The sequence below is a fragment of the Mustela putorius genome, unplaced genomic scaffold (assembly GCF_011764305.1).
Source record: "Mustela putorius furo isolate JIRA1106 unplaced genomic scaffold, ASM1176430v1.1 tig00001094_pilon_pilon_pilon, whole genome shotgun sequence".
Taxonomy (NCBI): domain Eukaryota; kingdom Metazoa; phylum Chordata; class Mammalia; order Carnivora; family Mustelidae; genus Mustela; species Mustela putorius.
Window position 1 is genome coordinate 3,451,064 of NW_025421566.1, and position 22,191 is coordinate 3,473,254.

Below are 22,191 nucleotides of genomic sequence, written 5' to 3' on the forward strand. Positions count from 1 at the left end.
GCCCTGGAACAACCCAGTGGTGGACGGAGCCAGGAGCCTACCACCAAGCTGCTGCGTGCAGGGGCCACCCCCCTCCACACCCCAGCACCACCCCGCTCCACCCAGCTGTCCTTCAGAGAAGGAATCTGCTCACAATGTCCTTGCCCTGAAATTACGTAGCCATGAGCCACAGTCCCTGGCCACCAGGGTGCACACAGAGCTTCTAAGCCGGCCTCAGCCAGCTCCCCCAGTGGCACTGGGAGGCATGCTGACGAGCCAGACTTTAAGTCCGAGGACCAACTGCATCTTTCTGGGAGCCCCGCCGCTGCTAAAACCCCGCTCCCGCTGGACTTTCCTCTGCCCGACCTCTTTCCCTCTCCCGTCTGTGTCTCCTTTCCTCTTTGCGTTCTCTTCCGTCGCCGCCAGACCTTCATGCAAGGGCTCTCGGGGTCTTCCTTGCAACTTTGCTCCGAGTGCTCCCTTTGTCTGGGTCCCTCGCTGAGTGGAGTACCAGCCCGGGGAGGGGGATGGCGCACCAACCAGGTGCGCATTGACAGCACAGGTGTCCTTTCTCAGCAGGTCCTTCGGGTCCGAACCACCCCTCATGCAGGTGCACTCCAGGGGGGGATCATGGGCCACATAGGACGCCGGCCACCAGAGGTGTGAGGAAGTCCCCGCGGGGCATGGCAAGGCTGCCAGCCTTGCGCTTGCCTCATGGGAGGGCCTCACATACCAAGGATGGGTGGGTGTGTCCTGGGGGTTTTGGAGCCGAAAGAAGCAGGAGGAGCTTCCTGGAGATGAAGGGCAGGCTGCTTGGTGGGCCCAAGTGTCTCCGTTGCCCACGTTAGCTGTCAGTGCAGAGAGGGACGCCTGCAGTGAGAAAAAGGCATGGCCGCCTGTGGCGAGCAGGCAAATTATCTGAGACTGTCCCTGAAAAGGTCCCGGCGTTGGCGTGACTGGTGCAATCCAAACTGACCTAGAGGAGGGTCCTGAGGGTCCTGAGGCAGAAGTGCCCTCGAAACAGCACAGCCTTGCAGATGGGGGAGGCTGCCGTGGTGACAGACAGACAGAGGGGGGGAGACAGGGAGCCTGGGAGGAGAGGCACCATAGCCCAGGGGGAGAAGAAGAGCTGGGGAGTGAGGGGGGCGATGGGAAGGACGGACAGAGTTGAGGACGGACACGAGTGTGCAGGTGTGGGGAGGGAGACACAGCGACGGAGCGAGGAAGGCCGGAGGCACAGAGGGAGGCTTTGGTCGTACAGAGGGTGCAAGGCGTACTGGCCCGAAACACATACCGCCTATGCAGAAGGGACCCCCCCCAACACACACCCGATTGCGGAAGCCAAGGGTCCGCTGAGCAGAGCTCCATCCAGTGGTGTCAAAGAGGTCAGCAATCGTGTTCCCTGAAAACACCGGTCAGACAGCCAAAGAGGAAGTCACGAAGTCACACGGCGGCGGCGGAGAGGGTGGAAACAGACAGGGGCTTACACAGGAACCGGGTCTAGCAATCGTGGGCGCCAGGCGGCCCCGGTCAGTAAGGAGTCTTCACAGCCATCTAGGATGATGTAGACGACGGCACAACGGGCAGCCTTTAAAAAGCTGCCCCTGCCTACGCCCCGTGCGAGAGACTGACCTTTTCGTCCCGTAACCACAGAGCATTTGAAAGTGGGACGAGTGAGAGTGATGAGTGACCTGAGGACCTAGGCGTGGCCCCGGAGATCCCCCCCCCTCGCTGGCCGGCAGTAAGAGCGGGGCTGTTCCTCTGTTCCCAAGGATGCGTCAACACATGGCTTACGGCGCTGGTAGCCAAGGACTCCTCGAAGACTACTGAGACAGCCCCGGCCTCATCTCACTCCACGTTGAAGAAGACGGGGCCCAGGGCCCAGGCAGATTGTCTCCGCGAGAGAAATTCATACAAACCCAAGTCGGGCCAACGGCCCCGCATCTGTGGCAAAGCAGAGACTCACCAGGGCCAAAGGCCATTATGCAGGCCCAGCTGCGCTGATATGGGCCCAGGCAGGGATGCGACATCAGAGACGTGACGGCACAGGCCTGGCCTCCACAGCATTGTTTCTGTGCCAGAGAGGATGACCGTGTCAGCAAGAGGCAGGCCCCTTGCCAGACCGGTAGCGAGCACGGGCACTGGGGTCCAAGGGAAAATGAACTACAGGCCCAGCCCTGCTGTGTTCAGTGGATGTGCTTGAGGACATCCCCAGGGAGCCCTCTGGAGGACTGGCATCGCCATCCCCCCAAACCCAGACACTGGCCATGTTTGGCGCTGGCTCATCCTTCCCTAGCCTTGAACTCTGTCTTTACCCCAGGGAAGACATGAGACCTGATAGCTGGCCTTTTGTTCATCAACTCCCGCTGCCCAGCACCACCATCCGCACGGGCAGGACCTCCCCCCGCTGGGATGCCGTCCCAGAGCTTCTGTGTCCTAGACCTCTGGGCAAGCATGAGGGCCCATCCCTTCCTCGGAATGGGGATTCCAAGGCAGCATCGTAAGCACCAACCTTACACCAGGAGCTCAGGCACACCACCTGCTCCTTTCTGAGAAGGAGCTCATTCGTGAGCCTCCACACAGGAACATACAGGAACACGGGTGACATCGGTCTTCTACATTTCAGTGGTTTTCCTCGGGGGCCTCAGTCGACCTTGTCTTTCACCCCGGCACCAGGCTCCGTGGGAAGTTTTCACGGCTTCTGGTCAAGGGCGATGCTTCCTCATATGCATCTCAGCAGCGTGAACCTCCCTGGGTGGGACAGATATTCAGACACACACACACATGGACACACTGGCACTCAGGCACTCAGAAGGGGGCTCTGCATTCCCACACCTGGCCCCTGAAACCAAAGAAAGGAGATGGCACATGTACACAAGGACACACACACGGCTGCACACATACGCGCGCACACACACACACACACACACACACACAGAGTGAAAATACAAACACACCCCATCGGGCTCCTTTCAAACACACAAACACACACATAAACACGTGCTCACGCAAAAACACCGAACACACTAAATACACACATGTATCTCTGCAACTCAGGCATGTACATCAGACATGCATGCTGGCACAGAGGTGCTCGTAAGCACACACACACACACACACACACACACACACACACACACCATAGAGCTCTCACAGAACGTCTCTGGCACAGGCATAGACATTTGGTCCCAACTCAAAAGGACGTTCCCAGGTGTGACCTGGGACACTCGCATTCACACACACACAAGAGACCACATCCAAAGCCTCTAGCAGACAGGCATACACAACTGACCCCAGCACATCGGAGCATGCACACTCACACAAACTTACCCTTGAGGAAAGGGAAGAATGTAAGCAAAACCCTTGTTCTGCATCCTCAAAGAACGCACATGTACGCAAGCCTGCACACACACACACACACACACACACACGCACACACGCAGCAGGCGAGCAGTTTGTGAACCCACTGTACACACTACATACACACTCGTGCATATGGATCTGAGGCCTGCACACCATCCCTTGCATGGAGACACATAAGCGCTTGCAAAAACACTCGGGACTCGGGACACACCCAGTTGCCACAAGGACTCTGGCACAGGCATACGCATTTGGCCTCACCATAAAAATCGTACACGTGTGTGCCCAAAAACACTAACATGCATACCCCACCACCACTATGGCCTCGAGCCCACAGGCATAAAAACGTGACACATCGGCGCATGCACACACGCTCATAGCCCTAAGGGTACAGAAGCATGTAAACAAAACCCATCATCTGTGTCATAAAGAACACACACGTAGCCACTCTCTCAATCATTCATACACACACACACACACACACACACACACTGACACACTTATACAATCACAACGAGCTCTACGCTCATACACAAAACACACACACGGAGCACACGCAGGCATGCATCCCTGCCCTCCCCCACACACAGCTATGCTTGCAAGCACACGCACACACGACAACACATCCAAGGTCTCCGGCATAGGCGAACACTGTTGACCCTGCTCAAAAAAGAAGTCTGCCCCTGGTGCCCTGCAATCCATAAACATCCACAGAATTGGACACACAGACATTCTCACCTGTCTAAAACACATACTCCAACGCACACTCCCTGAGGATGCAGACATATGCGAGGAAAACACACGACCTCCCTGACATAGAAATGCACACTCAACCGCTCAAGCACACCCACTCGTGCACGCACACGCACAAAAGCCCATGCAAACCCACACTCATTGCCAGCACACATCCTATCTCTGTCACGGACTCAAGCACCCTCAGCCCAAACACTGGACACAGAACTGCGCATGGAAACATACACCCACAACACACACCATAGCTGTCCAGCCCTTGTACAAAGCAGGCCCCAGAGAGACACAGACACACACACAAGCACTACAGGTTGTTTACTGAGGGGAGGCACACAATGCATACACATGGTCGAGGGCATAGGGCCATTCCCCATTGCACCTTCACACACACACACACACACACACACACACACACACACACACACACACGTCCGTGTGAAGGCGCGGACCTGCCCTCAGCGGCTCCCTCACACATAAACACTCAGGATGTCTGCCATCCCATGGAGCACACCTGCGTTGCCTCACACATCCGTGGAACTGTCCCCTGCACTGCAGGAGGATCTGTTGCCACAGGGAGGGACCGTGAGCGACAGCCTCATCTTTGTTCCTCCCACGACCCTTGGTTTTGCGCTGGAGCTGACCAAGAAGCTGCATGGCATTGCAACTCAGCAATGCAGGGCACAGTTCCAGGTTGAAGGGCAACATAAAAAGCTCTCCAAGCCATGTGAATACGGTGGTACGAGGAGCCCAGGGGACCCCAGGGCCCCACTCGGGAGCACCTTACCCCTCCTGTGCGCCCCGCTCTACAGAACAAGACTTCCCAAGAGAGAGACCCGCCTCTTCCCTTCCTCTGCCAGATCCTGCTTGGAAGGGTGGGGTTCTGTCCACAGGCCAAGAACGGCTGTGCCCTGGCCCCTTGCTCTCCATCACCCCACCCATGGAATCCAACAGGATGGGGGTTGGAGGGTCCCACCAGGCTTATTGCCTCCTTGCCATTTCCTGTGCCCCCAATATAAAACCACACATGGACACAAGGTGCTTTGTAACTTGTTTATGGCCCTTCTCCCTGACCCTGCAGCTAGGGGCAGGATCCTCTCTAGCGCTGCCCCTGCTGATCCTTGTCCCTTTTGCTGTCCCATGCAGGCTGAGCACCACGGAGAAGAGCCCATGCAGGTCTCTCAACGGTGGAGGCCTCATCAGATTCTTCTTGGTGGTGCAACGCGGATGCTCTGTGATGTCCACTTCCACACAGCTGCCATGCCTTGACACACACACACAGACACACACACACACAGAGAAACATGAAAATACACACAAAAGTCTTAGCTATTTGTGAAAATGTATGATGCCAGGGATACTGAACGTGATGTTGTGAGCGTGCCTTGTAATCATGGGAACCCAGTTCCTCCACAGCCAGGGCACCGTGACCCTGCTTGGGATGGCCTGGGACCATTCCCAAGGACATGTGAACGATGTGGGAGGACACGCGGGGCTCAGGCATGTGGATGGCCGTCAGGGAGTCGTGGTCCAAGAGTGGGCTGGGACAAGGAGCCCGACTCCCAAAGACAGGCAGGCCATCGCCAACCGAACGAGCGGCAGGAGGACCGAGAGAGAGGCCGACAGCCATGGGAGACACTTCAGGAAAATGGGCTGGGGGAGCCTTGCTTGTCCGGATTGGCCAGGGGTTTTCCGAAGGACAGCATGGCAGGCATGAACCTGCCGGACTAGACCCATCCTCGGCCCTGTGTGTGCGCTCTGAGTTCCCGCAGGCTCACTTCCCACCCTGCCACCTGCTCCATGGGTCCAAGCTCCTCTGAGCCTCAGTTTCCCCGCCACTAAATTGACTGTCCCCTGGCACCCCTGCCCACAGGGCTCTGGACCCAGCCCTCCTGGCTCCTCACCGACAGGTCGTCCTCTCAGCTCATTCCCAGAGGCCGCCTTCCTGCCTCGGGTAGTACTGCAAGGGATTGGGCCACAGGTCCTCGATGATGATCTGGTAGGGGACAAAAGGTGAGCTGAGCACGGGCCCCCCCGACCCCATTCCCCAGCAGTCGGGACTCCAGCATCTGCGCTGCTGACGAAGGGCGCAGGGGCCTCACCCCGGCGATCCTGTTGGACCCTGGGCAGCTGGGGTCACACAACCAGTTTGAAGAAGTTCAGGCCGCTGGGGTCTCGCCTGCGGCTGGCAGCAGCACCACGTTCATAATCCCAGAACCACCGGACTGGAGTGCAACGAGTCTCCCGATATCCTGCGGGACGAGGAAACTTAAGGGAGGCTCTCCGAGGCCTAGGACCCACGCCAGCTCTCACTCTCAACCGACGACCTGTCCCCCTTCCTGTGCCAAATCCCTGCACTGCCCCGAGGACCCCACACTCCTCCCTTTCCACCCCCGGGCCCTCATGCCGGGAAGCCCTCCGCCAGCTCCTCTGCACCTCAAGCCCACACCTACCGCCGATGCTAAGGTGATACTCCTTAACGATCACGTCGTTCTGGAAGTAGGGGTTGCTCCCAAAGTAAAACATCAACCTGCAGCGGTACTTGGGACGACCCAGTTCCTCCACCTGCCGCAGGAAAGCAAGAGAAGGGGGAGGGGGAGGGGTCGTTGACCCTAGGTGTTCTGCGTGACTGACTGACCGCAACTCTCAGCAACTCAAACGCACCCACTCCAGCTCAACCCCCACTCCCAAGGCACCACCGCTGGCCTCAGGCTCCAGGGCTAACCTCTAAATTGGTCATGTAGCTGAGCATGTCTGTGTCCTGGTCACCTATCACAGCTGATAACTGGGGGTGATTCAGGATCTGCCTTGGGTCAAGGAGCCTCCACGTCAAGGGCGCCGGGAAGAGAACCAGGAACGCCCCGGCCCTTCCCCACTGAGAGACAGGGACGGAAGGCGGCCTGTGCAGAAACAGCAGGCACTGGCCCCCCTCCCAACCTCCCCAGCGCTTGCCCTTTTGTCACCCATGCTCTGCCCTGGGGCATCGCAGGGCTTGGAGGATCCACAGGGCTGAGGCTCCCGGGGCCCAAGAGGGCAAGGCCAAGAGCCCGCCCGCTCTCCCTGCCTATGTCCTCTCTGGCCTGTGCCCGTGCTCAGCGGGGCCAGGAGGCAGTCTGTCACCACTCTGGATGTCTGGATGGGCTCGGTCCCCCTCAAGGCCCCGTTTGCGTGTGTGCTCATCTGAGGCCCTGGGCCCTTGAGGGACCTTCTGTGCCCACAAGGAGGCTGCTCCGCTCGCTGGCAGCATGGCTGCACACCCAGCGTCCTGAGCAAGGGCCTGGCAGAGTCAGCCACACAGGGAGGAAAGGGGTAGGGCGGGAGGAAGGAGAGAGAGAGAGACAGAGACACCCAAACCCGGTCGACAGACGTAGACGTAGGGCTGGGAGTGTTGAGAGAGAGAGAGAGAGAGAGAGAGAGAGAGAGAGAGAGCGCAAGCGCGCGGGGTGGGGGACATGGAGAGGGAGAGGCAGGGAGGGAGGAAACGTGTCTGGGAGCACCTGGGCCAGGGGCCTCGGCCGGCTTCAGGAGGGCCTGTGGAGACAGAGTTGGTAGCACCCGGGGCACCGTGTCCAGGGTCCCGGGGCCCGCTGAAATCAGGCAGCCTGCTGACTGACTATAACTCGGCAACGATACACGGTTTGAAGGACACGGAATGAGGCGGGCAGCCTCTCCATCTGCCCCATTTACCCCCAAATCCTTTCCTTCCAACCTGTGCTCTGAGCCAAGTGGGCTGGGCTTCACTAGGAGTCCAGAGTGTTGACACGGGTTCCGGGACCGCAGAGGCGTGTGGGGGTGCTGCAGCCCCAAAGCACTGGCCCGGAGCTTCCACTCACAGAGGACTCCACAGTCTCAGGCTCTGCCTTTCCCGACGCCAATGCGTACTCCCCGCACCCACCTCCTCCCGGACCACCCACTGCTGGACCCCGGCCCCCTAGGCAGTGCAGTAGAAGGGTAGGCCCAGGGATCGGGGCTTTGCGCTCCCTGCGTGCCCAGCGGCCTACTGCTGGCAGGTGCCCATTGCTGGAAGGGTGGGGGCCATGGTTGGGGGAGCCCGGCCCAGCTTCGCACTTCTCTAGCCCCTGGCTCAGGCTCAGGCACTGCTCCCTGCTGCCCTGCTCCCACTGTCCTCCCCAGGGGCCAAAACGCAGCCGGCGCGATGAAGGAAGGATACGGCGCGTGCCCAGAAGCCAGGGATGCCCTGGATGATGGCCCTCCTTCGAGCCAGGTGACCACTCCGCTTCTGATTCATCCTGCGCTTGAGCCGCAGGTAGGCCCTGGTGGCTTGGACATCCACAGAGCGGAGCGCTTCCTGAACCACCTGCAGCGCGGCAAGGGCGGCCCCGGTTGTGTCGGGCCGCGGCACCGGCTCTGCCTGCGACAGCTCCTTCGGCTCCTCGACCTGCTCTGCTTCTGCCACCTCCTCGTCTTCCCACCCCGCCACCACCTCCTCTTCCACCGCCACCACCTCCTCGTCTTCCACCGCCAGCACCTCCTCGTCTTCCACCGCCCACCTCCTCGTCTCCTCCTCGCACCTCCTCGTCTTGCACCGCCAGCACCTCCTCGTCTTCCACCGCCACCACCTCCACCTCCCCCACGATATCCTGCACCACAAGCACCAACACCTGCCCAGCGCCGGCGTCCTCTGGGCCACGCGGGGCCTCAGCTACCCGCACAGCCGCGGCCACCAAACTGGCAGCCTCCAGGGCCAGAAGCGCCCCTGCGTGCCCACAGGAGCCGGTCTCCCTGAGGGCAGCCGCCTCCTCACCGCCCCCGTCTGGGACCAAGGTGGTCCCGGATTCTGGGGCAGCTCCGCCTTCCCCGGACCTCGACTCCCTCTCCATGTGGCCGTGCCCCTCAACCCAGGCAGCTGCGGAGGGCAGGCGATGGACGCGGGAACCGCAGGTTCTGGTCCGCGCCCCGCGCCCGGCCTGGGGCACGCATGCGCACAGGGACCCGGGGCGGAGGGTGCCGCCGCCAAGCGGCGCGCGGCGGGGCGGGCCGGGAGGAGCCACGCATGCGTCCTGGGAGCGACAGAGACTCCGAGCCCCAAGAGGATGGGGGTGCTCCGGGGTCTCGCCCGGGATAGGCCCGTGGGCGTGGCCACCACCCTCCTGGGCCCTTGTAGGCGCCAGAGCTAGCCAGGAAGGCCGCCCGGGACGCTCCCCCGCGGTGCCCTCCGCGCCTCCCAACCCCTAACGTTTCTGCACAGACACCTCGCAGGCCTTCCCGCCGGTGCCCTCTTGTCACAGTCCCGCTCTTCCCTTTCACATCGTTCCTCTGGGACCCCTCTCTTCTCGCTAGCAGTTGAAATCCAACGGCTGAATCCTGTGTCTCCCCGCAGCCCGAAAGCCTCCCACGCTCCTTCTTAGTGGAACCCGAGGAAAGCCCTGGGGGCATCGGCTGGTGCTCCAACGGAGCCGCGTCAGTGTTGTCGGGCTTTTGCCCTGGAACAACCCAGTGGTGGACGGAGCCAGGAGCCTACCACCAAGCTGCTGCGTGCAGGGGCCACCCCCCTCCACACCCCAGCACCACCCCGCTCCACCCAGCTGTCCTTCAGAGAAGGAATCTGCTCACAATGTCCTTGCCCTGAAATTACGTAGCCATGAGCCACAGTCCCTGGCCACCAGGGTGCACACAGAGCTTCTAAGCCGGCCTCAGCCAGCTCCCCCAGTGGCACTGGGAGGCATGCTGACGAGCCAGACTTTAAGTCCGAGGACCAACTGCATCTTTCTGGGAGCCCGCCGCTGCTAAAACCCGCTCCCGCTGGACTTTCCTCTGCCCGACCTCTTTCCCTCTCCCGTCTGTGTCTCCTTTCCTCTTTGCGTTCTCTTCCGTCGCCGCCAGACCTTCATGCAAGGGCTCTCGGGGTCTTCCTTGCAACTTTGCTCCGAGTGCTCCCTTTGTCTGGGTCCCTCGCTGAGTGGAGTACCAGCCCGGGAGGGGATGGCGCACCAACCAGGTGCGCATTGACAGCACAGGTGTCCTTTCTCAGCAGGTCCTTCGGGTCCGAACCACCCCTCATGCAGGTGCACTCCAGGGGGGGATCATGGGCCACATAGGACGCCGGCCACCAGAGGTGTGAGGAAGTCCCCGCGGGGCATGGCAAGGCTGCCAGCCTTGCGCTTGCCTCATGGGAGGGCCTCACATACCAAGGATGGGTGGGTGTGTCCTGGGGGTTTTGGAGCCGAAAGAAGCAGGAGGAGCTTCCTGGAGATGAAGGGCAGGCTGCTTGGTGGGCCCAAGTGTCTCCGTTGCCCACGTTAGCTGTCAGTGCAGAGAGGGACGCCTGCAGTGAGAAAAAGGCATGGCCGCCTGTGGCGAGCAGGCAAATTATCTGAGACTGTCCCTGAAAAGGTCCCGGCGTTGGCGTGACTGGTGCAATCCAAACTGACCTAGAGGAGGGTCCTGAGGGTCCTGAGGCAGAAGTGCCCTCGAAACAGCACAGCCTTGCAGATGGGGGAGGCTGCCGTGGTGACAGACAGAGGGGGGAGACAGGGAGCCTGGGAGGAGAGGCACCATAGCCCAGGGGGGGGAGAAGAAGAGCTGGGGAGTGAGGGGGGCGATGGGAAGGACGGACAGAGTTGAGGACGGACACGAGTGTGCAGGTGTGGGGAGGGAGACACAGCGACGGAGCGAGGAAGGCCGGAGGCACAGAGGGAGGCTTTGGTCGTACAGAGGGTGCAAGGCGTACTGGCCCGAAACACATACCGCCTATGCAGAAGGGACCCCCCCCCCCCCCAACACACACCCGATTGCGGAAGCCAAGGGTCCGCTGAGCAGAGCTCCATCCAGTGGTGTCAAAGAGGTCAGCAATCGTGTTCCCTGAAAAACACCGGTCAGACAGCCAAAGAGGAAAGTCACGAAGTCACGGCGGCGGCGGGAGAGGGTGGAAACAGACAGGGGCTTACACAGGAACCGGGTCTAGCAATCGTGGGCGCCAGGCGGCCCCGGTCAGTAAGGAGTCTTCACAGCCATCTAGGATGATGTAGACGACGGCACAACGGGCAGCCTTTAAAAAGCTGCCCCTGCCTACGCCCCGTGCGAGAGACTGACCTTTTCGTCCCGTAACCACAGAGCATTTGAAAGTGGGACGAGTGAGAGTGATGAGTGACCTGAGGACCTAGGCGTGGCCCCGGAGATCCCTCCCCCTCGCTGGCCGGCAGTAAGAGCGGGGCTGTTCCTCTGTTCCCAAGGATGCGTCAACACATGGCTTACGGCGCTGGTAGCCAAGGACTCCTCGAAGACTACTGAGACAGCCCCGGCCTCATCTCACTCCACGTTGAAGAAGACGGGGCCCAGGGCCCAGGCAGATTGTCTCCGCGAGAGAAATTCATACAAACCCAAGTCGGGCCAACGGCCCCGCATCTGTGGCAAAGCAGAGACTCACCAGGGCCAAAGGCCATTATGCAGGCCCAGCTGCGCTGATATGGGCCCAGGCAGGGATGCGACATCAGAGACGTGACGGCACAGGCCTGGCCTCCACAGCATTGTTTCTGTGCCAGAGAGGATGACCGTGTCAGCAAGAGGCAGGCCCCTTGCCAGACCGGTAGTGAGCACGGGCACTGGGGTCCAAGGGAAAATGAACTACAGGCCCAGCCCTGCTGTGTTCAGTGGATGTGCTTGAGGACATCCCCAGGGAGCCCTCTGGAGGACTGGCATCGCCATCCCCCAAACCCAGACACTGGCCATGTTTGGCGCTGGCTCATCCTTCCCTAGCCTTGAACTCTGTCTTTACCCCAGGGAAGACATGAGACCTGATAGCTGGCCTTTTGTTCATCAACTCCCGCTGCCCAGCACCACCATCCGCACGGGCAGGACCTCCCCCCGCTGGGATGCCGTCCCAGAGCTTCTTCTGTGTCCTAGACCTCTGGGCAAGCATGAGGGCCCATCCCTTCCTCGGAATGGGGATTCCAAGGCAGCATCGTAAGCACCAACCTTACACCAGGAGCTCAGGCACACCACCTGCTCCTTTCTGAGAAGGAGCTCATTCGTGAGCCTCCACACAGGAACATACAGGAACACGGGTGACATCGGTCTTCTACATTTCAGTGGTTTTCCTCGGGGGCCTCAGTCGACCTTGTCTTTCACCCCGGCACCAGGCTCCGTGGGAAGTTTTCACGGCTTCTGGTCAAGGGCGATGCTTCCTCATATGCATCTCAGCAGCGTGAACCTCCCTGGGTGGGACAGATATTCAGACACACACACACATGGACACACGGGCACTCAGGCACTCAGAAGGGGGCTCTGCATTCCCACACCTGGCCCCTGAAACCAAAGAAAGGAGATGGCACATGTACACAAGGACACACACACGGCTGCACACATACGCGCGCACACACACACACACACACACACAGAGTGAAAATACAAACACACCCCATCGGGCTCCTTTCAAACACACAAACACACACATAAACACGTGCTCACGCAAAAACACCGAACACACTAAATACACACATGTATCTCTGCAACTCAGGCATGTACATCAGACATGCATGCTGGCACAGAGGTGCTCGTAAGCACACACACACACACACACACACACACACACACACACACCATAGAGCTCTCACAGAACGTCTCTGGCACAGGCATAGACATTTGGTCCCAACTCAAAAGGACGTTCCCAGGTGTGACCTGGGACACTCGCAGTCACACACACACAAGAGACCACATCCAAAGCCTCTAGCAGACAGGCATACACAACTGACCCCAGCACATCGGAGCATGCACACTCACACAAACTTACCCTTGAGGAAAGGGAAGAATGTAAGCAAAACCCTTGTTCTGCATCCTCAAAGAACGCACATGTACGCAAGCCTGCACACACACACACACACACACACACACACGCACACACGCAGCAGGCGAGCAGTTTGTGAACCCACTGTACACACTACATACACACTCGTGCATATGGATCTGAGGCCTGCACACCATCCCTTGCATGGAGACACATAGGCGCTTGCAAACACTCGGGACACACCCAGTTGCCACAAGGACTCTGGCACAGGCATACGCATTTGGCCTCACCATAAAAATCGTACACGTGTGTGCCCAAAAACACTAACATGCATACCCCACCACCACTATGGCCTCGAGCCCACAGGCATAAAAACGTGACACATCGGCGCATGCACACACGCTCATAGCCCTAAGGGTACAGAAGCATGTAAACAAAACCCATCATCTGTGTCATAAAGAACACACACGTAGCCACTCTCTCAATCTCTCATACACACACACACACACACACACACACACACTGACACACTTATACAATCACAACGAGCCCTACGCTCATACACAAAAACACACACACGGAGCACACACGCAGGCATGCATCCCTGCCCTCCCCCACACACAGCTATGCTTGCAAGCACACGCACACACGACAACACATCCAAGGTCTCCGGCATAGGCGTACACTGTTGACCCTGCTGAAAAAAGAAGTCTGCCCCTGGTGCCCTGCAATCCATAAACATCCACAGAATTGGACACACAGACATTCTCACCTGTCTAAAACACATACTCCAACGCACACTCCCTGAGGATGCAGACATATGCGAGGAAAACACACGACCTCCCTGACATAGAAATGCACACTCAACCGCTCAAGCACACCCACTCGTGCACGCACACGCACAAAAGCCCATGCAAACCCACACTCATTGCCAGCACACATCCTATCTCTGTCACGGACTCAAGCACCCTCAGCCCAAACACTGGACACAGAACTGCGCATGGAAACATACACCCACAACACACACCATAGCTGTCCAGCCCTTGTACAAAGCAGGCCCCAGAGAGACACAGACACACACACAAGCACTACAGGTTGTTTACTGAGGGGAGGCACACAATGCATACACATGGTCGAGGGCATAGGGCCATTCCCCATTGCACCTTCACACACACACACACACACACACACACACACACACACACACACACGTCCGTGTGAAGGCGCGGACCTGCCCTCAGCGGCTCCCTCACACATAAACACTCAGGATGTCTGCCATCCCATGGAGCACACCTGCGTTTGCCTCACACATCCGTGGAACTGTCCCCTGCACTGCAGGAGGATCTGTTGCCACAGGGAGGGACCGTGAGCGACAGCCTCATCTTTGTTCCTCCCACGACCCTTGGTTTTGCGCTGGAGCTGACCAAGAAGCTGCATGGCATTGCAACTCAGCAATGCAGGGCACAGTTCCAGGTTGAAGGGCAACATAAAAAGCTCTCCAAGCCATGTGAATACGGTGGTACGAGGAGCCCAGGGGACCCCAGGGCCCCACTCGGGAGCACCTTACCCCTCCTGTGCGCCCCGCTCTACAGAACAAGACTTCCCAAGAGAGACCCCCGCCTCTTCCCTTCCTCTGCCAGATCCTGCTTGGAAGGGTGGGGTTCTGTCCACAGGCCAAGAACGGCTGTGCCCTGGCCCCTTGCTCTCCATCACCCCACCCATGGAATCCAACAGGATGGGGGTTGGAGGGTCCCACCAGGCTTATTGCCTCCTTGCCATTTCCTGTGCCCCCAATATAAAACCACACATGGACACAAGGTGCTTTGTAACTTGTTTATGGCCCTTCTCCCTGACCCTGCAGCTAGGGGCAGGATCCTCTCTAGCGCTGCCCCTGCTGATCCTTGTCCCTTTTGCTGTCCCATGCAGGCTGAGCACCACGGAGAAGAGCCCATGCAGGTCTCTCAACGGTGGAGGCCTCATCAGATTCTTCTTGGTGTGTGCAACGCGGATGCTCTGTGATGTCCACTTCCACACAGCTGCCATGCCTTGACACACACACACAGACACACACACACACACAGAGAAACATGAAAATACACACAAAAGTCTTAGCTATTTGTGAAAATGTATGATGCCAGGGATACTGAACGTGATGTTGTGAGCGTGCCTTGTAATCATGGGAACCCAGTTCCTCCACAGCCAGGGCACCGTGACCCTGCTTGGGATGGCCTGGGACCATTCCCAAGGACATGTGAACGATGTGGGAGGACACGCGGGGCTCAGGCATGTGGATGGCCGTCAGGGAGTCGTGGTCCAAGAGTGGGCTGGGACAAGGAGCCCGACTCCCAAAGACAGGCAGGCCATCGCCAACCCAAACGAGCGGCAGGAGGACCGAGAGAGAGGCCGACAGCCATGGGAGACACTTCAGGAAAATGGGCTGGGGGAGCCTTGCTTGTCCGGATTGGCCAGGGGTTTTCCGAAGGACAGCATGGCAGGCATGAACCTGCCGGACTAGACCCATCCTCGGCCCTGTGTGTGCGCTCTGAGTTCCCGCAGGCTCACTTCCCACCCTGCCACCTGCTCCATGGGTCCAAGCTCCTCTGAGCCTCAGTTTCCCCGCCACTAAATTGACTGTCCCCTGGCACCCCTGCCCACAGGGCTCTGGACCCAGCCCTCCTGGCTCCTCACCGACAGGTCGTCCTCTCAGCTCATTCCCAGAGGCCGCCTTCCTGCCTCGGGTAGTACTGCAAGGGATTGGGCCACAGGTCCTCGATGATGATCTGGTAGGGGACAAAAGGTGAGCTGAGCACGGGGCCCCCGACCCCATTCCCCAGCAGTCGGGACTCCAGCATCTGCGCTGCTGACGAAGGCGCAGGGGCCTCACCCCGGCGATCCTGTTGGACCCTGGGCAGCTGGGGTCACACAACCAGTTGAAGAAGTTCAGGCCGCTGGGGTCTCGCCTGCGGCTGGCAGCACCACGTTCATAATCCCAGAACCACCGGACTGGAGTGCAACGAGTCTCCCGATATCCTGCGGGACGAGGAAACTTAAGGGAGGCTCTCCGAGGCCTAGGACCCACGCCAGCTCTCACTCTCAACCGACGACCTGTCCCCCTTCCTGTGCCAAATCCCTGCACTGCCCCGAGGACCCCACACTCCTCCCTTTCCACCCCCGGGCCCTCATGCCGGGAAGCCCTCCGCCAGCTCCTCTGCACCTCAAGCCCACACCTACCGCCGATGCTAAGGTGATACTCCTTAACGATCACGTCGTTCTGGAAGTAGGGGTTGCTCCCAAAGTAAAACATCAACCTGCAGCGGTACTTGGGACGACCCAGTTCCTCCACCTGCCGCAGGAAAGCAAGAGAAGGGGGAGGGGGAGGGGTCGTTGACCCTAGGTGTTCTGCGTGACTGACTGACCGCAACTCTCAGCAACTCAAACGCACCCACTCCAGCTCAACCCCCACTCCCAAGGCACCACCGCTGGCCTCAGGCTCCAGGGCTAACCTCTAAATTGGTCATGTAGCTGAGCATGTCTGTGTCCTGGTCACCTATCACAGCTGATAACTGGGGGTGATTCAGGATCTGCCTTGGGTCAAGGAGCCTCCACGTCAAGGGCGCCGGGAAGAGAACCAGGAACGCCCCGGCCCTTCCCCACTGAGAGACAGGGACGGAAGGCGGCCTGTGCAGAAACAGCAGGCACTGGCCCCTCCCAACCTCCCCAGCGCTTGCCCTTTTGTCACCCATGCTCTGCCCTGGGGCATCGCAGGGCTTGGAGGATCCACAGGGCTGAGGCTCCCGGGGCCCAAGAGGGCAAGGCCAAGAGCCCGCCCGCTCTCCCTGCCTATGTCCTCTCTGGCCTGTGCCCGTGCTCAGCGGGGCCAGGAGGCAGTCTGTCACCACTCTGGATGTCTGGATGGGCTCGGTCCCCCTCAAGGCCCCGTTTGCGTGTGTGCTCATCTGAGGCCCTGGGCCCTTGAGGGACCTTCTGTGCCCACAAGGAGGCTGCTCCGCTCGCTGGCAGCATGGCTGCACACCCAGCGTCCTGAGCAAGGGCCTGGCAGAGTCAGCCACACAGGGAGGAAAGGGGTAGGGCGGGAGGAAGGAGACAGAGAGACAGAGACACCCAAACCCGGTCGACAGACGTAGACGTAGGGCTGGGAGTGTTGAGAGAGATAGAGAGATAGAGAGAGAGAGAGAGAGCGCAAGCGCGGGTGGGGGACATGGAGAGGGAGAGGCAGGGAGGGAGGAAACGTGTCTGGGAGCACCTGGGCCAGGGGCCTCGGCCGGCTTCAGGAGGGCCTGTGGAGACAGAGTTGGTAGCACCCGGGGCACCGTGTCCAGGGTCCCGGGGCCCGCTGAAATCAGGCAGCCTGCTGACTGACTATAACTCGGCAACGATACACGGTTTGAAGGACACGGAATGAGGCGGGCAGCCTCTCCATCTGCCCCATTTACCCCCAAATCCTTTCCTTCCAACCTGTGCTCTGAGCCAAGTGGGCTGGGCTTCACTAGGAGTCCAGAGTGTTGACACGGGTTCCGGGACCGCAGAGGCGTGTGGGGGGTGCTGCAGCCCCAAAGCACTGGCCCGGAGCTTCCACTCACAGAGGACTCCACAGTCTCAGGCTCTGCCTTTCCCGACGCCAATGCGTACTCCCCGCACCCACCTCCTCCCGGACCACCCACTGCTGGACCCCGGCCCCCTAGGCAGTGCAGTAGAAGGGTAGGCCCAGGGATCGGGGCTTTGCGCTCCCTGCGTGCCCAGCGGCCTACTGCTGGCAGGTGCCCATTGCTGGAAGGGTGGGGGCCATGGTTGGGGGAGCCCGGCCCAGCTTCGCACTTCTCTAGCCCCTGGCTCAGGCTCAGGCACTGCTCCCTGCTGCCCTGCTCCCACTGTCCTCCCCAGGGGCCAAAACGCAGCCGGCGCGATGAAGGAAGGATACGGCGCGTGCCCAGAAGCCAGGGATGCCCTGGATGATGGCCCTCCTTCGAGCCAGGTGACCACTCCGCTTCTGATTCATCCTGCGCTTGAGCCGCAGGTAGGCCCTGGTGGCTTGGACATCCACAGAGCGGAGCGCTGCTTCCTGAACCACCTGCAGCGCGGCAAGGGCGGCCCCGGTTGTGTCGGGCCGCGGCACCGGCTCTGCCTGCGACAGCTCCTTCGGCTCCTCGACCTGCTCTCTTCTTCTGCCCACCTCCTCGTCTTCCACCGCCACCCACCACCTTCACCCGCCCACCACCTCCTCGTCTTCCACCGCCAGCACCTCCTCGTCTTCCACCGCCAGCCACCTCCTCGTCTTCCACCGCCACCACCTCCTCCTCCCCCCACCACCCTCCACCTCCCCCACGATATCCTGCACCACAAGCACCAACACCTGCCCAGCGCCGGCGTCCTCTGGGCCACGCGGGGCCTCAGCTACCCGCACAGCCGCGGCCACCAAACCGGCAGCCTCCAGGGCCAGAAGCGCCCCTGCGTGCCCACAGGAGCCGGTCTCCCTGAGGGCAGCCGCCTCCTCACCGCCCCCGTCTGGGACCAAGGTGGTCCCGGGTTCTGGGGCAGCTCCGCCTTCCCCGGACCTCGACTCCCTCTCCATGTGGCCGTGCCCCTCAACCCAGGCAGCTGCGGAGGGCAGGCGATGGACGCGGGAACCGCAGGTTCTGGTCCGCGCCCGGCGTCGGCGGCGGGCAGCAGCCGCCTGTCTGAGTGTGCGGGCCTGGGGCACGCATGCGCACAGGGACCCGGGGCGGAGGGTGCCGCCGCCAAGCGGCGCGCGGCGGGGCGGGCCGGGAGGAGCCACGCATGCGTCCTGGGAGCGACAGAGACTCCGAGCCCCAAGAGGATGGGGGTGCTCCGGGGTCTCGCCCTGGATAGGCCCGTGGGCGTGGCCACCACCCTCCTGGGCCCTTGTAGGCGCCAGAGCTAGCCAGGAAGGCCGCCCGGGACGCTCCCCCGCGGTGCCCTCCGCGCCTCCCAACCCCTAACGTTTCTGCACAGACACCTCGCAGGCCTTCCCGCCGGTGCCCTCGTGTCACAGTCCCGCTCTTCCCTTTCACATCGTTCCTCTGGGACCCCTCTCCTCTCGCTAGCAGTTGAAATCCAACGGCTGAATCCTGTGTCTCCCCGCAGCCCGAAAGCCTCCCACGCTCCTTCTTAGTGGAACCCGAGGAAAGCCCTGGGGGCATCGGCTGGTGCTCCAACGGAGCCGCGTCAGTGTTGTCGGGCTTTTGCCCTGGAACAACCCAGTGGTGGACGGAGCCAGGAGCCTACCACCAAGCTGCTGCGTGCAGGGGCCACCCCCCTCCACACCCCCCAGCACCACCCCGCTCCACCCAGCTGTCCTTCAGAGAAGGAATCTGCTCACAATGTCCTTGCCCTGAAATTACGTAGCCATGAGCCACAGTCCCTGGCCACCAGGGTGCACACAGAGCTTCTAAGCCGGCCTCAGCCAGCTCCCCCAGTGGCACTGGGAGGCATGCTGACGAGCCAGACTTTAAGTCCGAGGACCAACTGCATCTTTCTGGGAGCCCGCCGCTGCTAAAAAAACCCGCTCCCGCTGGACTTTCCTCTGCCCGACCTCTTTCCCTCTCCCGTCTGTGTCTCCTTTCCTCTTTGCGTTCTCTTCCGTCGCCGCCAGACCTTCATGCAAGGGCTCTCGGGGTCTTCCTTGCAACTTTGCTCCGAGTGCTCCCTTTGTCTGGGTCCCTCGCTGAGTGGAGTACCAGCCCGGGAGGGGATGGCGCACCAACCAGGTGCGCATTGACAGCACAGGTGTCCTTTCTCAGCAGGTCCTTCGGGTCCGAACCACCCCTCATGCAGGTGCACTCCAGGGGGGGATCATGGGCCACATAGGACGCCGGCCACCAGAGGTGTGAGGAAGTCCCCGCGGGGCATGGCAAGGCTGCCAGCCTTGCGCTTGCCTCATGGGAGGGCCTCACATACCAAGGATGGTGGGGGTGTGTCCTGGGGGTTTTGGAGCCGAAAGAAGCAGGAGGAGCTTCCTGGAGATGAAGGGCAGGCTGCTTGGTGGGCCCAAGTGTCTCCGTTGCCCACGTTAGCTGTCAGTGCAGAGAGGGACGCCTGCAGTGAGAAAAAGGCATGGCCGCCTGTGGCGAGCAGGCAAATTATCTGAGACTGTCCCTGAAAAGGTCCCGGCGTTGGCGTGACTGGTGCAATCCAAACTGACCTAGAGGAGGGTCCTGAGGGTCCTGAGGCAGAAGTGCCCTCGAAACAGCACAGCCTTGCAGATGGGGGAGGCTGCCGTGGTGACAGACAGAGGGGGGAGACAGGGAGCCTGGGAGGAGAGGCAGGCACCATAGCCCAGGGGGAGAAGAAGAGCTGGGGAGTGAGGGGGGCGATGGGAAGGACGGACAGAGTTGAGGACGGACACGAGTGTGCAGGTGTGGGGAGGGAGACACAGCGACGGAGCGAGGAAGGCCGGAGGCACAGAGGGAGGCTTTGGTCGTACAGAGGGTGCAAGGCGTACTGGCCCGAAACACATACCGCCTATGCAGAAGGGACCCCCCCCAACACACACCCGATTGCGGAAGCCAAGGGTCCGCTGAGCAGAGAGCTCCATCCAGTGGTGTCAAAGAGGTCAGCAATCGTGTTCCCTGAAAAACACCGGTCAGACAGCCAAAGAGAAGGAAGTCACGAAGTCACGGCGGCGGCGGAGAGGGTGGAAACAGACAGGGGCTTACACAGGAACCGGGTCTAGCAATCGTGGGCGCCAGGCGGCCCCGGTCAGTAAGGAGTCTTCACAGCCATCTAGGATGATGTAGACGACGGCACAACGGGCAGCCTTTAAAAAGCTGCCCCTGCCTACGCCCCGTGCGAGAGACTGACCTTTTCGTCCCGTAACCACAGAGCATTTGAAAGTGGGACGAGTGAGAGTGATGAGTGACCTGAGGACCTAGGCGTGGCCCCGGAGATCCCTCCCCCTCGCTGGCCGGCAGTAAGAGCGGGGCTGTTCCTCTGTTCCCAAGGATGCGTCAACACATGGCTTACGGCGCTGGTAGCCAAGGACTCCTCGAAGACTACTGAGACAGCCCCGGCCTCATCTCACTCCACGTTGAAGAAGAAGACGGGGCCCAGGGCCCAGGCAGATTGTCTCCGCGAGAGAAATTCATACAAACCCAAGTCGGGCCAACGGCCCCGCATCTGTGGCAAAGCAGAGACTCACCAGGGCCAAAGGCCATTATGCAGGCCCAGCTGCGCTGATATGGGCCCAGGCAGGGATGCGACATCAGAGACGTGACGGCACAGGCCTGGCCTCCACAGCATTGTTTCTGTGCCAGAGAGGATGACCGTGTCAGCAAGAGGCAGGCCCCTTGCCAGACCGGTAGTGAGCACGGGCACTGGGGTCCAAGGGAAAATGAACTACAGGCCCAGCCCTGCTGTGTTCAGTGGATGTGCTTGAGGACATCCCCAGGGAGCCCTCTGGAGGACTGGCATCGCCATCCCCCAAACCCAGACACTGGCCATGTTTGGCGCTGGCTCATCCTTCCCTAGCCTTGAACTCTGTCTTTACCCCAGGGAAGACATGAGACCTGATAGCTGGCCTTTTGTTCATCAACTCCCGCTGCCAGCCCAGCACCACCATCCGCACGGGCAGGACCTCCCCCCGCTGGGATGCCGTCCCAGAGCTTCTGTGTCCTAGACCTCTGGGCAAGCATGAGGGCCCATCCCTTCCTCGGAATGGGGATTCCAAGGCAGCATCGTAAGCACCAACCTTACACCAGGAGCTCAGGCACACCACCTGCTCCTTTCTGAGAAGGAGCTCATTCGTGAGCCTCCACACAGGAACATACAGGAACACGGGTGACATCGGTCTTCTACATTTCAGTGGTTTTCCTCGGGGGCCTCAGTCGACCTTGTCTTTCACCCCGGCACCAGGCTCCGTGGGAAGTTTTCACGGCTTCTGGTCAAGGGCGATGCTTCCTCATATGCATCTCAGCAGCGTGAACCTCCCTGGGTGGGACAGATATTCAGACACACACACACATGGACACACGGGCACTCAGGCACTCAGAAGGGGGCTCTGCATTCCCACACCTGGCCCCTGAAACCAAAGAAAGGAGATGGCACATGTACACAAGGACACACACACGGCTGCACATATACGCGCGCACACACACACACACACACACACAGAGTGAAAATACAAACACACCCCATCGGGCTCCTTTCAAACACACAGACACACACATAAACACGTGCTCACGCAAAAACACCGAACACACTAAATACACACATGTATCTCTGCAACTCAGGCATGTACATCAGACATGCATGCTGGCACAGAGGTGCTCGTAAGCACACACACACACACACACACACACACACACACACACCATAGAGCTCTCACA

General features: G+C 60.3%; 1 protein-coding gene and 1 pseudogene across 1 annotated transcript; both read right to left on the minus strand.

Annotated features, from left to right (window-relative positions):
• Nucleotides 1-5,124: 5,124 nt before the first annotated feature.
• On the minus strand, nt 5,125-8,927 carry LOC123393956 (annotated as a pseudogene).
• A 5,899-nt stretch (nt 8,928-14,826) lies between these two features.
• Nucleotides 14,827-18,419, minus strand: LOC123393957 (testis-specific Y-encoded protein 1-like). Its single transcript, XM_045087314.1, has 7 exons — nt 18,055-18,419; nt 17,769-18,012; nt 16,333-16,410; nt 16,061-16,172; nt 15,714-15,859; nt 15,518-15,609; nt 14,827-14,874 (listed from the first exon to the last, which is right to left on the minus strand). The coding sequence occupies exons 1-6, from the start codon at nt 18,417-18,419 to the stop codon at nt 15,538-15,540; spliced, it is 1,017 nt and encodes a 338-aa protein (XP_044943249.1). The 3' UTR covers nt 14,827-14,874; nt 15,518-15,537.
• Between the last annotated feature and the right edge of the window lie 3,772 nt (nt 18,420-22,191).

What these genes read in the sequence shown, in the direction of transcription:
- LOC123393957 (XM_045087314.1), bottom strand. Translation starts at nt 18,419, where the DNA reads ATGGAGAGGGAGTCGAGGTCCGGGGAAGGCGGAGCTGCCCCAGAACCC. An exon ending in GCTACATGACCAATTTAGAG is followed by an intron (nt 16,173 to 16,332) that starts GTTAGCCCTGGA and finishes TTCCTGCGGCAG; the next exon opens with GTGGAGGAACTGGGTCGTCC. An exon ending in GTATCACCTTAGCATCGGCG is followed by an intron (nt 15,860 to 16,060) that starts GTAGGTGTGGGC and finishes CTCGTCCCGCAG; the next exon opens with GATATCGGGAGACTCGTTGC.